Source organism: Haemaphysalis longicornis, unplaced genomic scaffold (genome assembly GCF_048455015.1).
Source record: "Haemaphysalis longicornis isolate Haplotype H1 unplaced genomic scaffold, Haemaphysalis longicornis Haplotype H1 scaffold_12, whole genome shotgun sequence".
NCBI lineage: Eukaryota > Metazoa > Arthropoda > Arachnida > Ixodida > Ixodidae > Haemaphysalis > Haemaphysalis longicornis.
This window is the reverse complement of record NW_027526225.1, coordinates 117,029,588-117,048,110: the sequence shown is the minus strand read 5'-3', so window position 1 is coordinate 117,048,110 and position 18,523 is coordinate 117,029,588. Positions and strand designations below refer to the sequence as shown.

At 47.8% G+C, this 18,523-nt stretch overlaps 2 protein-coding genes across 4 annotated transcripts in view; one reads left to right on the top strand and one right to left on the bottom strand.

The window, feature by feature from the left end:
* The window catches only part of LOC144163358 (GTP-binding protein Di-Ras2), a 106,278-nt gene extending 96,387 nt beyond the window's left edge, over positions 1-9,891 (top strand). The window contains exon 4 of the mRNA XM_077694310.1: positions 243-9,891. Coding sequence (XP_077550436.1) covers positions 243-527 — 285 coding nt within the window. The 3' untranslated portion in view covers positions 528-9,891. The remainder of the gene's footprint in view (positions 1-242) is intronic.
* LOC144163357 (uncharacterized) overlaps positions 1-16,834 on the bottom strand; it is a 281,121-nt gene extending 264,287 nt beyond the window's left edge. For all 3 annotated transcript variants that reach the window (XR_013320892.1, XR_013320893.1, XM_077694309.1), the window contains exons 1-3: positions 15,347-16,834; positions 12,999-13,095; positions 11,361-11,414 (exon numbers count right to left, since the gene is read on the bottom strand). Coding sequence is in view for 1 of the 3 variants with exons in the window: in XM_077694309.1 (XP_077550435.1) it covers positions 11,361-11,414; positions 12,999-13,095; positions 15,347-15,456 (261 nt within the window). In the remaining 2 variants the exon portion in view is untranslated. The remainder of the gene's footprint in view (positions 1-11,360; positions 11,415-12,998; positions 13,096-15,346) is intronic.
* Between the last annotated feature and the right edge of the window lie 1,689 nt (positions 16,835-18,523).

Here is an 18,523-nt window from a genome sequence, read left to right as displayed (position 1 = left end):
GCCCCGTATGCCAAGCGCCGCTCCCATGTAACTATTTTGATAGGTTACAGAAAGGCGTAACCTTTTGCCCAAAGCGACGGAGAGTGCGTCGCAAGCACTTTTAGCAGATGCCCCGCAGTCACTCCACGAGTCGGCAACCATTTGAGTCTGATGCTTCTCGAGTCGTAACGCTTAAGCATGTGCCCGCCGAGTCGGGGACCCCTCGAGTTAAGCCTAACGCTAAGCCTAACGGTGCTGCGCAGGTCAAGGGCGGAGACACCGAGGGCATCCCGGTGATGCTGGTGGGCAACAAGTGCGACGAGGGCGAGTCGCGCGAGGTGTCCCCCGACGCGGGCCAGGAGCAGGCCAAGCGCTGGGCGTGCGGCTTCCTCGAGACGTCGGCCAAGACCAACCACAACGTGCGCGAGCTCTTCCAGGAGCTGCTCAACATGGAGAAGCGCCGCTCCGTATCGCTCCAGCTGGACGCCAAGAAGACCAAGTCGCAGCTTCGCAAGGAAAAACTCAAGGGCAAGTGTCTCGTCATGTGAGACCCGTCTGGTCCCGCTCCTCTCCCTCCTCTCCCCCGGCCGCCACAAGATGGAGATGAAGACGGCGGCGGCCACAACGCGGCGCCACTGGCGGCGGCGTCGGCGGCGACGCGTGCGCCACGGACACATACAAACGGACATTAACGGACATTTCGGACGCAGACAGACAGACATCCACTCTCAAACAAAGTCTGGAAGAGACCTTCGCGATGCACCTTTCCTCGCCTGCATATCTCTCTCAGCTTTGAGTCGATTCAGCGTGTCGCTTCCATGCGGCTGTTGCGAGCCTAGCAGCACTCTGACCGCAAGAGAAAGAAAAAAAAACTTGCTCGGTGTCGCAGAGATTGTAACGAAATGAAACCTCATTTCAATAGCAGAATATTTTTGGTTAACCACCTCACTTCTATGAATATATCTTGCTGAGGAGAAAACCAGGAACGCTTTAGGAATGCAACTTGGGTGTGCGATGCCTTGACTCCGGGAAACCTAAATAACGTGAGCTTATCGCCGCTGTTACTGACTGGGCTTGTTCTACATGGACACAGCACTCTGTAGCAGTTGTCTTTGGCCGTTTTCTTTTCTAGAAAAAAGTTTGATGGTGCTTCAATTCAACGGATGGATAAGCTGAGTGTGGAATTGTTTGGAGCGAAATTTATTAATCCCAAACAGCACATGCTAGGATTCGGAAACAGCCCCGTTAGCAATTGTGGCAAAGGTTTCGGCCTCCTCATTTTCACTGAAAAAAAGAAAAACGTCTATCTTCATTCCTGGGTCAGTCAGAGGCTTACAGAAAACACGTTCTCCGGTACGGGTAAATACGCCAACGTGCCAAATTCTAGCCACCATTGTCAGCTTTAGTATTAGGCTTATCTTCCAGTGGAAAAAGGTGTAACAGTAACGCTTATTGATTATTTTTTGTTGCTACCCATATTTCAGCATTTTTGGGGCATCACAAAGCAACGATGCAAAAAAAAAAAAAACACGAATTCATGCGGGTAGCGCACTGCTCAGAGGGATATTCCGGGATGTAAAAACAGTTTGCGTTGCCAGAGCGCTTATGCTTCTCTGCGCATTTTTTTTTCTTCAAATGCGGAGTATTCCCTGTTCATATTTCCCGCGCCATTCCCAAAACACAATTGTTCTCACCACCACTACAGACGATAGAGGAGACGGGCTCGGCATGTTCTCTAAAGATGCTCTCCTGTGCCGGTACCTGTTCGTTATCAATTCAATGCGTGTACAAAGATAGCGGTTCAGTGAATGTTTACTCCCTCGGAGCAGGGTGTTACTGTTGTAAGATTTCGCTGCTGTGACGCGCGAAGTGGCCGCGTACGCTGCACGGTCCCACTGCAGCCGTGCTACTACGCGGCCTTTCGCCGAATGTCGTGTCCACACTCACCCCTCAAAGTTCGAGCCCCTCTCCCGATTCAAAACGCGGAGCATAAGCCCTTCTCACAGCTTGGCTATCTCGGTGTTATCAACAAACGCGCAGGTCTCGCCCGCAACACACAAACAAGACGACCCGTCTTTTTTCACACATTTTGGTACTCTATCTGAACTGAGCAAGCTCAGTGTCAACACTGTCGACAAGCAAAGCTTCAGTGTAAAAAAAAAAATATCCAGAAACAAATGCAAGCGACATCGTTCCCTTTACCCGTTACACAACTGTACGCACGTGGTCATATCGGGACTGTTTCTGCCTGCGTTTGTTTTACAACCGTGTACATTGCTTGTTGACAAAGTGACGACCCAAACTATTGTTACTGTTGAGATGCATTGTTTGTTCGCTGTGAATTACGCAGACGGTGAAAACACCTGTTGTAACGCGGTGCCTAAGAGAACAGGTGATACGAGGAAGGTAGGCAAGTTGAACGGGAAAACGTTTCTGGATGCCCTTCTCTGCAGGTGACGTCGCAGATGGTATTTTTGGTAACCGAAACGCTGTTGCTATCTTATTTATTGGGGTTTTAAAACAGTCATCAGCAAAAGTTTGAAGACCATGAGGGCGTCAATTTCAGAGACCTTGTCTCGTGAATTGTTACCTGGCAGCTAACAAGTGTTTTTTTATGGTAACTTCGGATCTAAACAACCCCTCCCACGCACACAAAACTTTCTTGGCGGGTACGATGCAGAGATTGCCTGAAATTAACATGGCACGTAAACTTTTGCTCACGACTGTACCTACAGGTGAGAACTCAGGTTTACTTGCAAGTGGTGCTTTTTTTTTCTAGTAGCAGCTGGGCAAGCTTTCAGTTTGAACCCCTCTTTAAACTGGACCCAATCATCACATTTGTGGTAAATGAGTTAAATCACAAATAACCCCTCCATTCTGGCTACAGGAGAGCTGCCTCAGATGCAAACTTCGGTTGAGAAAAACCAAAAACGAAGTGTGCTCTGTTTTTTGTAGCAAGGTACTCCACGTCGACGAAAACTGCAGCGCGGGGCATCCATAAAAAAAAAACCATATCCCGCCGGCACGTCCACTTCGCAGACGGCAGAGTAACACAAAATATGGCTTGACCTATTTACAAAACCGTAACGCCTACGAGCAAGGACGTTCCCCGGACATCACCGGCGGACCCTGTGTTTTCCCGTTCAACCTTGACTGGAGTGTGATATTGCAAGCATTTCGCTCGCAGGAAGATGGCTGTCGTATTTTTTCCACCGCTTCTTTCTTATCGCGTGATCCGAAGGAATTTATAGATAGCATATTTTCTCATTTTGTTACGTTGAGACGACTATATATATGGCAGTGTTATGAGTATAGGTCGAACACACAGAAGAACCCCTCCAAATGACCTGTTTGAGACAATAAAAGCGGGCACCAGCGCCTCATCTCTTTCCACCGAGGCCTTCGTGGCCCTTGTGTGGATAGGGTTGTCGGTCGCGCTGGGAGTACACCTGTGTTACCTGTGCTTTGCAGATGGCTCGACTTATTGCAACAACTGCGACCCTCGGTGTCCGTTTTCTCCTTTTCTTCTTCCATCGGTTTCTCTTTTTCTCGCAGACCAAACTGGCACGGAGGATCTGGACGCGATGTAGCTAGCGCCAGACACAAATGCCCGGAGGAGGAAATAACGGCGGAAGACCATAATAATGACACGCAACACCGTTCCTTCACCCTCCGATATTAAACGATGCGAAAAATCGGGCATCTAATAGCAAAACGGTATCCACAACGTCAAAATTACCGCTTCCAGAACAATAAAGTCCGGAATCTTATTTTGTCGGCCAGGTGGCGCTATGTGCACTCATGGGTGCTAATCTCTTTATCGACTGCGAGTTGCGTGGTTGCTCAGTTCTGTCTTATGGATAACGGACGGCGTTGGGCAAAGAAGATGCTATCGGCAAACAACGCTCTGAGTTATGTACCGACAGACGAGGTGAGAGAAATGTTTTCTGTCCGCTCCTCCGGACAACAAACGTCTGAGAGTCCGGTTGGGCAGAGATGGACAAGGATGCCGTGACATCTCGAAGACGTGCTTGCTCCAAGGCCGGACGAGTGTGGCAGCAAGCTGCGTCCCTGAAAGACTGCAACCTGCCAGAGTCAGTGCGCATGGGGACTACGCTGAAGCTCTTCCTCGGGCAAGATGACTTTACAGGCTGTAATGAAATGCGACACGACTATGGAAGGTTGGTAAAAACGTCTGCGGTAACCTTGTTCGGACTCAAGGCGAAAGAAACCTGCGTTGAACACGAAGACACTAAGATACTCTACGCAACAACCACTGTGCTATAACGTGCGTGCTAGAACAAACATCGACTACAGCGCCTGTAATGGGCTGTCAAAAATCGGGTGCTGATGATGACACCTGCATGAGCGTCTGGTGTGCCGAGAAGAGCAGGAAAAAAACCAGGCCAGAAAGCGGTGCGTATATATATTCTTCCTGTGATGGCTAAATCGCACGACGAGTGGAAGACCATTGATTTTGTGCATACATATCTTGGAGGCGAACTAGAAAACTTGGTAGTAACCGCGCTCACAGCGCCTATTTCCCCTCTATGAATCATGCGTACACGCATGAATAGATATATGTATATACACATATAAATATATACACTTAACGGACAGACGTAAACGCGCATGCGCGGGAATATATTGCTGAACATGTATGTATATAGCGCACAGTACGAGCCGTTGCGCTCCAGATATCCCCCAACGCGCACACGTAACTTGCCAGAAAAAGCGATGCAGGCTACAGCAATGTCAGTACGCTAATCATTACTCTAACACAATAACAAAACCACGCAGAGTGAACTAAAATTTTTCGCTCACTAATTCTCCGATTTGTCTGGGATGATGGACTCTCTATAGGGAGCACACAAAAGCCAGGATGAGCTATTTCTGAAAATCATGTGATAAAACACGGCAGAAAGAAATAACATTTATACTGCTCTCAAAAGATCTTGAGTGGTGCATTTAACGCGCATATTTTAAATCACGAACTAAACAATCTAACAGCAATGCTATGCGAATGACTGAAATCAAGTTATTAGATTGATTGTATACAGGCGCACGCCACGACCACCCTCTCCTGCTCGCAGTTAACCCTGTGAGGAATATGCGCCGACAGTAGACAAATGAGCGCGACGCAAATTGGCAAAATATCTTTTAATGTGGTCGCCCCGTGTAGTTATATCGAAATACAACACACGAAGCTATATAAATAACGGATATGACCGAAGTACTCAAACAAATGGCCCTTCGTGAATCATCACGAGTTAATATTATCCAAAGTGTCCCTCAGAAAATGAAAACAAATGAATAAGCCTACCACGTAGCTGACACCTGCCCCTCACTTTTGGCAAAAACCTTACTCGAGACTACAACCACCACACCACATTTACGTGTTCTTTCCTGTTTCCCTGTTCTCGGTAACGTACTCCCCAGATCTAACAGCGTTCATCGTGTCCACGCTGTAAACTTTGTCCGACAATTTACAGCTAATAGCAGACAACAACGCTGCACAAAGCTAACAGCTGACGACGTATAGGCCTGCGCTGAAGCCGTTGGTAATCATGGCTTGCGAGTTCCTCTTAATGTACCTCACAACTCGTATAGGACGTAGATGTTATGTAACGAGTCAAGAACGCGCTTGAAGACTCCTGGAAGAAAGATGAAGTGTAAACAAAACAGTATTTAAACATGCTTTGGTTTTGTTTTTTGTTTTTTTCGATTGGACGGGAGCGATTACGCCGGTGGCCAAAGAAAAAAACGTGGGTGACGAAGACTGGGACATCGGGAAAAAACAAACTGAAAAAACTGAAACGACAGCAGTGGCATATTTTTGGAACAGTATTCAAGCGCGGAAATAGACAAAGAAACAGTGTCGAAAGCAAAATGAAGGCTTGTACCCGTTTGGTTAGGGCTATTTCTCGACGCCAACTGCATTAGAAGCTTAGTGGACCAACGATACGGCGACGTCTGCAAGATCGTTTGCAACGCCATGCCCGAACCGCATCCTTGACGTCGTCACGGTACGGTAACCGGGAACCCTTCGACGGTGGCGCCATCTTCGAAATAGATGCGCGTGAAGCAGGTGCTTGTTTTGAGGCAAAACACTGTCGCTTGTCGACCAGCACCGCGGACACCCTCAGCTTTGAACGCACAAGGTGCTCCGTTTATTTTTGAAAAAAAAAAAAAAGAAAATAAGAGCGCCAAAATAAGATAGACGATTGTAGTGAGGACGCTTTGAGCGGATGAAGGTTGTTCTGGCCATCTCACCCGAAGCACCACTCTCTTGATTTGTAAAGAGTGCTTTGTGATCGATATTGTTGTAACCGGGTCAATGTTTCGCTCTTGCCTTGACTGTGTCGGTACTTGTGACGGTTCCTACCGCTATTTTCGTTTGTTATCGTCCCAGATACTCTGGAGCGTGTTCAGAAATGTACACCCAATGTGCTGGATTATTTGTGGCTTCGTGTGCTATGACAGACGACGCTGCCGCCCACATAACACAAGCTTGGCAGCACGTAATTGAGTTGGTTTGAAATCGCCATTCATTTGCTCTATAAGGACTGTGGACTGTGCTGTGCAGACTTTTTAAGAGGAAAAAAAAAGTTCAGTTACCGACGTAGTTGCTCATAGCGTTCAACGCCCACCAAGTTAACAGAAGACAAGCCGACATTGTGGAGTACGCCGACCGTATTGGGAAAACGGTCTTTAGAAAACGGTTGGAGGTTGTGCGCACTATATCTGTACCGCTTATGCTTGGCTACAGCGTATGTTTTCCTGCAAGGCTTTTTTCTTTCGTATACCAATTTGTTTTACTCAAAGTTTGCACCCGAACATGATGTGACACGTTATTCGACAGCGTTTCCCGACATGTTTCAGTGTAGTAAAGCTACGAAAACCTGTCGCAAAGCGTGCTATCGCGCCAGGAAGAGGTGATACGTAGACAATGAAAACGCTGGCGACTAAAAAAACGCAAAGAGCGTCAATTTAATTAATTATGAAATGTACTGTGAACAAGCGGCTGTTTATCTCGCTCCTGAACATGACAATAATCATGTAGAACATTCAACCCACACACCCGCTTTGCACATCGCTACACCGGGATAATTGCAGATTAGTGTGAGTTCGGCTATCTAACAAGACAAAAGAAAACTTTGGCAGGCATTCACACTTGTACTTCGAAAAAGCGCCAAAGCATAAAACACGTCTTGGCCTTTTCTAGGATCGCCCACGAAAGAAGCTTCTTCAGTGGTGGTCACTTGTAACAGCAGGCGGCTGCAAACTTTCGTAAGGTGGTATGATGGAGTCACAGCTCAAAATGGCAGAGTCTAATGTGGCTTGAACGCTTCAGTACCGGCCATTTCTGTACAGCACCTCGAAACGGAAACTCCCAGACTAGCGCCCCTGCGCGAACTAGTGTGATAAATAAATAAAAAAAAGCGCAGCACGTATCATGACCACAGCGAGGCAGCAGGAGGGAAAAAATAATAATCGCGTACTCCTGTCATTCCTGCGTCCGTGTACTTCGAAAGCACTATTTTCTTTCTCTCTCTCTATCTCATTCCTCGAACTCGTTCGTAGAAGTATGCGAGTATAGTGAACTCTCATGCATTTGACCGCATCTGCCCCTTAACGAGCACAATACTTCCTCTGTGCCACGCAGCAACACTTATCTATAGATTGTGTATAAACAGACGCGAAAATCCACCAATCTCCGCAGTATTTTTATGGCATCTATATATACATATATATATTATACGGCACGAATACACGCACGGCAACCTTGTGTCTCGCGAGTCTTCCCATGCCTAAAGTAAGCTCTTTGAGGGCGGGAGAAGAGATGAAAATTCGATTCATTCGTGACAACGGAAGTAACGCTTCGTATTCGAAAGGTATACGCGGGTCTAAGTTTCCCACAATGCAATGCGAAAGTATCCACGCAGAGGTTACGTCACAGACGACCACGCTTGAGTTTAGCGAAGTAGGGATGCGTTATCGCAAACTGTTTACATACATTGAGATGTGTCTGTAATTAGATATTTTTCCAAGCAATGGCTAAACAAACTGCGGCATCCCGCAAATCTAACTGTTTATCTGTTGCCTTCCTGCCTTGACGACTCTTCGCAGGCTGCATGCCACAAAAACGCGCACTCGTGCATGACAGGTTACTCGTGCAACAGTGCAGCCCTTCACGATGTGTAAACGTAGAATCGGCTTCAAGTTGCTTGAACAACCCGGTACCAGAGTACTGCGACGCTTTGAGATAAGGTTCCTCGATGCCAGCGACGCGGGCGAATCGAGGCACCCTACTTTGAGGTTGAGAATTACTGTCAGGAAAAAAAATGTCAATTCATTCATAGCTTACGCCGAGAGCGATATTTGGGCTGGCGAAATGCTGATTATGTGGTCGCCTGGAGCATGAAGAGCGAAATCTAACGAGGCGTTTAGGTAACTCGCCCGTCGCTTAAAGCTAACAATATAATTTAGCTCTTCCTCCGTTGGAACACGGATATTTGGGGATATCTCACTGACCCACTTGCGGAGTCAAAACTCCATTCCATGTACGCCCAATTAAAGGTCTGCACTTAATTTTTACTTAGCCACGCACGACTTTATTTTAATACTGATGCTCCACAATTTCAACAGTCGGTAAGCGTAATTCCGTCACTGCTCATCGAAACATATCTCGCCAAATGCTCAAGTAAGGCAAGATGAACATTGAGAAAAACAAGGTGCAATTCTAGTAAAAAATGGGATGATACTTTTTTTTGCGCCTAAATATTACGCTGATTGGCCGAGTCGCTATTAGACTACTGTTAGCGTTCTTAATGAGCGGGAAGGGGTGCACTGCACCTGTAAAAAAAAAGCGAGACTCCCTTAAAGAGCGAACTCTCTTTGACCAAAGTATGTACAGCTGCAAGAACTGTCCCCGTAATCTTCTGAACACGCACACCACTTTCGGGTTGATTATGCCCCGTTTTCAAACGCTATCATGGTAGACGTCTGACCGTGAACGACACGCAATGTGTCAACGAACGAAAAGTTTGTGCGCGCGAAAGAACAGTGGTACGGTCAAAGGGTAAGCACTTTCTAAAAGCAGCCTATGAACGACGGGAGCGCCGCCCGGGTGTTCTAAGTGTAAAGCTTAAAACAAACACCAACAAAAACGCATCCACCCCAATTGTCTGTTGTTTTTTTCAGATTTCTTCCATTCATGACTATTTTGTATATATATATATATATATATATATATATATATATCACCCTAACAACTGCAAGCCGCTCACTGCTGTATTTACTGCTATGGAAATACAGAAGGGGCAGTGTGTGGGCGATATCGGCGCACGTTAGGATACTCACGTGGATGGAATATTTTACTATATCCACCCACTGCGCGACGCGCCTCATTTTTGCCGATGTTCCTAGGCATGGCAAACCCCCTTTCGAGTTTGAACACTTTTTTGCGAGTGCTTTGTACGAGACTACAAAGTCAGTGCTGCATATCTACTACACTGACGGCGCAAAGTGGTGCAACAACCGCGAGTCAAAACACCGGCTGGGAAGCTTCAGGTGGCGTTGTCGTCGACACTGACAAACTCTCGGTAATAGAGATCGAAAAAAAATTATTCGACAGAAGGCTACCCGTGCGTGACCGGTGTTCTTCCACGCGAGAATCTTTTCAGTCCCGGCTGTGAACTCTCCGTTTATGCCGTGTTAGTGAAGTCTGTGACGTGTACAGTGCAATTGAACAAGAAATTCTTTTGCCTGTTGTTTTGAGAAGTCGCACAGTTTTTGTCTGTACATAAGAATATAGTGCGGTGCTGTCGCGTTTATAGTGACCTGTTCTTTTTTTTCTTCTGTTGTTGTTCCCAGATAAAAAGCTGAATAAAAAGTTTCGGTTACGCCAAACGCTTGCGTCGTCTAACTTTCTCGGCATAACGGTGCGCAGAAGAGAACACGTAAGCATGGCCTCATGCCCCTTCTCCAAACTGCTCTTTCTAGTAATCCTCTTTCTGTACATTATATATAATCTGGTGAACCCCTTCCATGACAAAAGGCCAGAAATTCCGTGAGAAAAGGACGGAGCTCAATGATGTACCATTTAAATGGTTTGTATTTAACGTCCTATAGGTAAGTAAAGGTAGTGAACTAAACAGCTCGGCCTCTTCTGTTGTATTTTGGTGTCGTGAATCTGTGCCGTTGAATAAAGGCGTCTCTTCAACAGCAGGTCTATGGGCCTCGTGTTCACGGTATGTGTCGGCGAAGGTGTTTTCTTCCACCGTAAGGCAATGGCGCGTACTACTGCCTGAATGCGCTGCTCTGCTCAGTAAGCACGTACTGCGTCTTTCCTTTCTTCGGTGCTGCAAGCCGCAAGTTTTGCTGTCGCCTCAGCGCCGGCACCGGTTGAAGCATCGCGATCCGTATTATCTTCTTGTATGGCACGTCTCGAGCTCCCTACACGTGCCGGCCCGTCGCCAAAGATGTGATTGCTAATAGAGGCGCCATGACCAGGAATCTTGTTCATTCCCGATTCTTGCACACATTAACAAGATGGGTGAAAGTACCGACCCCTTGAGAACGTCCCTATAGTCTTGTGCAGAGACGACGGCTAAAAACCTTTCTGCGAGCGGTAGAACTGAGGACCAGTTAAAAATTCTGAACCCATGAAAGGATGCATTTGGGAAACCTATAGCCGTAGCGATTAGCGAGCTAATTGCTATATTCAGGGCCATCATCTGCTTTCGCAATGTTCAGTGTGACGAGAGCGCAAACATTTTATTTCTACGGGTAAACCAGATTTAACACTCCCAGTAAACATAGCGGACCAAATGCAGCAGTATAGTTTCTGTGGACAAAGATCAACGTAAACTTCACTGCAAAAGTACCTCAAATTACAATGATGATGATGCTTATGGTTGCTTTTTGATGGAGCAACGCCCAATGAAGGCAAAGAGCGGCCAAAATCATATTTACCGATTTGAATATGCTGCTAGTCGCAGCGATTTGGTGGATATTATATATATACCAAACTACCGCACTATTAGGGGTTCTTAGCAGAGGATATTGAGCAACTTTCCTACGTGCACGAATCCAAGATTTCTCAAAGCGAGTATTTGCAATATGCAGAAGATCTTTAGGTAATTCCTAGAATAACTTTATCGTCGGAGTAGAGATGCCTTCAGCTCCCGAGGGGCTGCCAAGAGCCCCATGACATTTCTTCCGCCGTGGTCGGAAGAAATTGAGGATGAACACTCACCCCTCTCACAACATTTGTTGGCAAGCCAACCGTTTTACACACGGTGTAGTTATCGGGCGTAGCTTTGAAAATTTAAACAGCCCTCCGTCTAATGAAAGGTTGAAATGCGAAGCTTCCTCACCTGTGATTCAAATGGCGAAGTTCCAAAGCCGCTGCGGTCAAATGCCCACACTGCCTGCGATCAAAGTCGTCAAAGCTCAAGGAGTCAAATTTCAAACTTGAACGATCAGTCAAAATCCCAACTCAGACGACAGCCGACGAATCTGGCACTAGAAAGCTGAGCGCCCCAAGACATACAATAGAGCACTCGATACATATTGAAACTGCTTCGACCGTGTCGGAATAGCACGTGCGACTGCGATCACGTGAAGCCTTGTTTTCTTGAGGCGCCCGTGTAAAATTGGCTTTTCTGTAGTGCGTTTAACCGTGCGCCTGACGCCATCAATGAGGCATAGAAAGCTTCGATTTAGTACGAGCTGTTAAGTTACACCCACGCCCCCCAAAAAAAGAATTTTAGGCAACCATTAGATTAATAACATTCAAATCTCGCGCGGAATTTGATTGCGTGCCAGGTTCAAATGTCACGAAGTTCATAAGCTATAGTTATTTTGGTCCACTAGATGATGACGATGATGATGACGATGATAACTTTAGTTTGCCCAAAACTGCGTGAACGTAGGAAGGGGAAGTGGGAGTCTTCCGAGACTTCCTGTCCCTCAAATGGAGGAATACAGCCCTTGAGCGTGAGCGGAATATTTGGCCAGTTGGGCGACCTTAAGCAGTGTTTCACGGGCCAGAGCTCCCCTGCTCCGAACTAATGGGTAAACGAGTTCGTAGAGTTCACGGCTGAGAGTCGCAAGACTGGGTCACGTGAGGGCTGTGCTAGAAATACCCGCGTCACGAATGTACACAGGAACTGACGCTGATGACTGACCCCTCAGAGACAGCGCCTATTCTTTTTAATAGCGGGGGTGTTCTCGGGCTCGCCCTGACGATAGTCCCTGCAGGTATCGTGTCACGCTCTCCCTAGAGCAGGTTTCATCACCAAGCAAAGAAACTGTTCAAAGAATGGAAAAGTATTCTTAAAGAAATAAAAAGCACTTTCATATTTTGACATGGCAGCTTATACTGACCCTGAAAAGATGTCTTCCTAGCAATGAAGTTGTGTTAAGAAGTAGAACAAGCTTTAAGGAGATCAGTGTAACTTTGAACTTTATAAACTGGCTTTCCCACATTGCCGTTGAACAGTGAAGCCTGGCCATCTGCGGAGGAATTCGATTACATAAAACGGCCTAAATGCGTACTCTTGTGTTATCGAAAGTATCCTGAAACAATCATTTCATTAACCGCTAAGACAACTACTATTACGGCGAGTTTCATTTACTTGTGAAAACTAGTCGGTTCACAGAGAAGTTGTAAACGGTACAGAATTACTGTCTGCTGTAAATGCATGGCCATCTACGGAGGGAGCATGGTTACAGGAAACGGCTGTAACTGTTTTACCGGGCCTACCCTGAAAATAATCATATGAGAATTAGCCGCTAAGACGACTTAACATTACGCACAAGAAAGATGCAGAAGCTAGACGGAATCTTCCAAAGACAGCTCACGGCTTCACTGCTTCAACTTATTTCACACTGGGACGAACTGAGTTTAGCCTTGTTTTTTTTTTTTTTTTTTTTCACCAAAGTACTACGCAGGTACTCATGTCACATGCCCACAAGTAGACGGGCCACATGGAAGGCTTCATGAAACGCACCAAGGAGGCGACTGCAGGCACGGAAGCTGAACGTGAATCTGACGGAGTGGTTACTGCTGTCCCGTCTCCTGCGTTGACACACACCCCGAGGCGGAATCTGCAAGAACGAAGCCCGGAGCTGCCAACGGGGAATGGTCGGAGTAAGGCTCCAACACCGTCTACGACGAGGAGCCTTGGTGCGTTTCATGCAGGAGCTGAATCATTCTTTACCGCGCTTCTCGCGGTATCACCACCCTGTTACACCGGTAGACCAGGCGATGAGCCAATGACAGCTCGGTTTTTCGATCGAAAAATGGCAACAAGTCAGGTGCCATTCCACTTGTGGTTCGAGGCCAACCATGCAATATGTAGCGCTCGACAAGGGCTAACAAAGGGTCCTTGTCAGTGAGCCCCTGCAATTCGTGCGTCGTCACTATACCTTCGTACGAGCTTCCAACGACAGGACGTGTTCAGGAGGTTCGCCATCGGCTACCGGTGCCTTTGTCTGTGACGGAAACCTGCTGAGTGCGTCTCCTGTCAGTAGTAGTTTCCCAACTACTTGTACTGCAACCAGCAACTTGTACTGGCAGCCACCCAAAACAGTGTTCATCGTTAAATGCGCGCGGCGTCGTCTGACGGTCAGGCTGGAGCAGCCCCAGCAGTGGCTGATGGTCGCTGACCAGGGTGAATTGCCGACCCAGAAGATAGTCACGAAAACGAGACACGCCAACAATGAGTGCCAATGCTTCCCGCTCTAGGTGCGAGTAGTGTTTCTCTGGTTTTGTTAGCGTTCTGGAGCGGAATCCAATCGGCCTGTGCTCATTTCCCGGGGATTTGGACAGAACCATACCCACACCATAAGGGGAAGCGTCACATTCTAGCTTCAACGCATTGGTAGGACCAAAATGAACGAAAGTTGCTCATCCTTCAGCGTTTGTTTCGCTGTCTCAAACGCCGACTGCTGTGGTTCCAGCCGCTCCCAACGGGCTCTCTTTTCCGTGAGCCGATACAACGGTCTGAGCGCAGTCGACATGTTAGACAAAACACGTGCGTAGAACTTAAGCATGCCAAGAAGAGAGCGTAACCCCCTAGCGTTACGTAGGGGTGGGGCTTGCATGACGGCGTCAGCGTTCTTTTCAATGGAGTGGAGACCTTGCCGATCTATCTATACGATGCCCAAGGTAAGTTACGGAAGGCTGTCGAAACGCACTGTCAACCCTAAGTTTAACGCCGTGCTCCCTGAACCGTTCCAACACACTCTTGAGCTACTCTATGTTGTCCCCTTTGCCTTCAGACACTAGCACATCGTCAAGTTAGGCTTGGACGCCAGGTAGCCCGCCCAGTATTGCATCCATCTTCCGTTGAAAAATTGCTGGTGCAGGAGCTATACCAAAAGGAAGCTGGTTATATTGGAAAAGCCCACGGTGCGTGTTAATGACAAAGATCCCGCGGGATGCTTCGTCAACGGGTACTTGGTTGTAAGCATTCTTCAAATCCAAGATGCTGAAGTATTCACCGCCAATTAGGTTTGCGAACATGTCCTATACCACAGGCAGTGGGTAGTGCTCCACCTCGCATGCTCGGTTAAGCGTGACCTAACCACATATATCCTTACGGTGCAGTCTTTTTTCAAGCCGACTACAATAGGCGTAGCCCATTCCGCGTATTGCACGGGTGATAGATGCGGGGATCGCAACTATCACGCGAAAACCTTTCTGGATAGCTTTCCATCGCGGCCGGCGTTGCGCAGTGCCCTCCCTCGCTCGCGCGACGGGAGCGCGCCAGCAACCGTAGGGTTTGTTGTCGCCGGGGTGGAGTCTACCCTTTTCCCCTCTGCCTTACTCGAGAACCGGTTCTTCCTCCGCACTAGCGCCACTGTTTGGCGAGGTCTGGTGGGATGTAGCATGACGAGAGGACAGCTCCCTTGTCTCGGGGATGCCGTAGCGCGCGGTCATTTCGGCGGGCTGGTCCGGACCTGGGGAACGCACCACAAAGGGACGCTTCCGGGGCGAGCTTATTCCATCAGTGAGTCGAACCATCTCGATCTCTAGCGTAGTTTAATGCCTCACTCCCAATGTTACCGTTATGGCCTACGATTAGTCTGAATGCAGTATATTTGATTTGCACGTTGCAATAAATGCTGCCATTGGTGTATTTCCCTTGTCGCCTCCTGCCTTTGTCTGTCTCCGCAACGGACCCGTCCGCAGCCGGCGCTCGCAAGGCATGTTTGCTGAGCGCGGATGGCTGCTGGGTGGGAAATACGTGGTGAGTGAAATGTAAAACCCCGCATAGGATACCAAGTTACACAAGTCGACCAAATTCATGAGAGACCTTATCGCGGATGGCGTAAGGAAGGGATCTGGACTTACAGAATTTCGGTGTCGCTGTCGACTTGTTTCAGGCTGGCTGGTGCCCCTCTGAATAGGCCAATGTCTGTTGAGAACACGTCTTCATACTCGCCGAACAGCCGGTTCACCATATGGTCGCCTGGCTTGGTTCCTGTTGTCGGGTCTGGCGCAGTCAGGTCTGCAATCGGAACGCCCGCCTAGCCAAGCAGAGCAATGAGGTCGTGGCCACATAGGCTCGGCCCTGCACAGTCGAGAACAATGTGTGGCCGAGCTACCAATACATCTTGATACCTCACTGGAAGTTGCAGTTCGCCCAACACCGGCAGCTGTCCGGCGAAACACGACAACTTCACTCGTGGTGGTTCCAGGCGCGGCCACTGTGCGTGGCGTCGATGGCACCCTTGCCGCGATACGACGCACACTGCAGATCCCGTGTCCACTTCCATACACAAGTCAACGTCCGCCCACCGAAATGTACGGCGTATCGGTGGTTCCAAGCGGCTTTTCCTTCCCAAATCACCATCCAAACGTGCGCGCCATCGATGTCATCGCTGCTCGGAGGGGTTTCAACTATCAGTGTTTTTTACGCTCACTGTCCGCCTTCCAACATTTGCAGAGTCACGGTAACATTTTTTTTTTTCAAATGACCGTGCCGGCCACAGTGACAGCAGCGTGCGTTAGTCCAGCGGCAGGCGTTATCGCCGTGCTTCGCGCTTCCACATCGTCCGCACTCTTGCGACGCAGACGCAATTCGTGCACGGTTATCTCGAGATGGTGAACGATGCTGCGCTTGCATTTTTAGCACCGTCGGTGGTTCTGCACTCATATATTTCGCAACGCTGTCAGTTGCTTCGGCTGGTATGGCCATTGCTTCAGCATCCTCTAGGGTTCAATCGTTCTTGGCCAGTAATTGCTTGTGCAGGCTAGTTGGGCGTACGCCGACAACAATCCGGTCCCTCAAAATTCGGTCGCGCGCCTCCGCAAAATTGCAATTGTCTGCTATGCGCCGTATGTCGACCACGAATACGTGCACCGACTCCCCTTCATGCTGGCAATGGATGAAAAGCTTGTAGCTTTCTGCTGCTATCTCGTAACGCTTCGGGTCGTAGAAGTCGTTTAAGGCTGCCACCGCTTCGTCATAGGTGAGGGAATTCAGCGTCCGAGGTGCTGCTAACACTTCTACAGTCTGCGTAGTGAGCGCTGCCACAAGTAGGGCTCGCTTCCTTTTTGGGTCCGTAATAGCGTCGGCTTCAAAATACGCTTCAGCCCGAATTAGGTACGCTTTCCACTTATCATGTGTGTCGTCGAAAACCTGGAGCAGGAGGCTGGTCATGGCTGTCGTAGGCGCTTGTCGTTGCGGCAGGCCTTCGCCTTCAGTTTTCGCAGCATGGGTGGATTCCGGACTCGTCGCCAGTGAAGTAACTCGAGCGCGCACGTCGCAGCAGCATAGACCGGGGTCGGCAGAGCACAACAACGTTTAGGGTTACACAGGCGTAGGAGAGGAGGAAAGCGCCGAGGCGAACGTGCCAAACGAAATGGGTGCGCGCGCAGCTGGTTTCGCTGGCCGCCACAAAACAAATACAACAATAACGATGATGCAGCGCTGCCCTCACGACTACATTATGCACGAAAACTTAGCCGCCTTTCACTAAAGCAGTTGCAGCGACGATATGTTGCTCCCTAGTCCATGAAAACGCAGTGACCATACAAACATGGCGCTAACCACAAGCGTACTTCAGTTGGATTTTTGTTAGTATGAGTTTTAACGCGCCGACGCTACACAGGCAGAAAATTTCCTAGCGCATGCCGTCGAGCACAAGAAAGCAGAGACACCACGGAGCGCTACTTTCAACTAGTTTTATTTTAAAGACACATCCACATAAATCCACACTTTTCCCCCTCTCGCCCAAGAATCGGCACTTGTGAGGTTCGCAGGCGATGAGACGCACCGAAGTGGAGGGCTCCGGATTAATTTTGACGACCTGGGGATCTTTAACCTGCATCGAAATCTCGAACACACGGGCATTTTCGCCTTTCGTTTCCATCAGAAAAGCGGCCGCCACGTCCGGGTATCGAACCCGCGTCCAATTGGGCTCAGCAGCGCTACGCCTTAGCCACTGATCCGCCGCGGCGGGTTACTTCAGTTGGAAAAAGTGCGATAGACGTGAGATCAGTAACATATAAGTAGGTCAATCGCCGCAGGCAGTTATCATCATCACGAGGTCAGCGTTGAAGAACGTTAACGGCCATCGTGACTGTTTTCTAGCGTTTTTTTTTCTTTTGCTTCAGGGCATAGTTGAAGGAGTATGATGAAATGATTATGAGGAAAGGTGATCAGGTGACTGTTCCTCCTAGAACTGCTGTAAATACACTGGTTTCCAGTACCGGCGGCGTACTCTTCTGGATATACTGTTTTGTCACGACTTCAACGCTTTCATGTATGTTCTGTTTGCTTTATGAAGGTTTACAAATCAGCCCAGGCATTTTTGGCGCAATTAGACTCTTTTTGTTCTATATTTCGATATTGTTGATGTCCAGTGACGTGTCTTTTTGTTGTTTTTTTAACCACCTCTCTAAAATCTTGGCTTAATCTGTAATGAACGATCATCATCGCACCATGCCCATTTTTTCACGTCCAATTGATTTTTGTATAAATCTACATCATATTTCTGCTTATTTACTCTGACTGTTCATGTTTTGCCAGTTTTTTATGTACTTTTTAACAAGAGGTCCCCCCACAGTGATAAACTATGGGACCACTTTTTGTATTCCGTGACGTGTCTTTTTGTTGTTTTTTTAACCACCTCTCTAAAATCTTGGCTTAATCTGTAATGAACGATCATCATCGCACCATGCCCATTTTTTCACGTCCAATTGATTTTTGTATAAATCTACATCATATTTCTGCTTATTTACTCTGACTGTTCATGTTTTGCCAGTTTTTTATGTACTTTTTAACAAGAGGTCCCCCCACAGTGATAAACTATGGGACCACTTTTTGTATTCCGTGACGTGTCTTTTTGTTGTTTTTTTAACCACCTCTCTAAAATCTTGGCTTAATCTGTAATGAACGATCATCATCGCACCATGCCCATTTTTTCACGTCCAATTGATTTTTGTATAAATCTACATCATATTTCTGCTTATTTACTCTGACTGTTCATGTTTTGCCAGTTTTTTATGTACTTTTTAACAAGA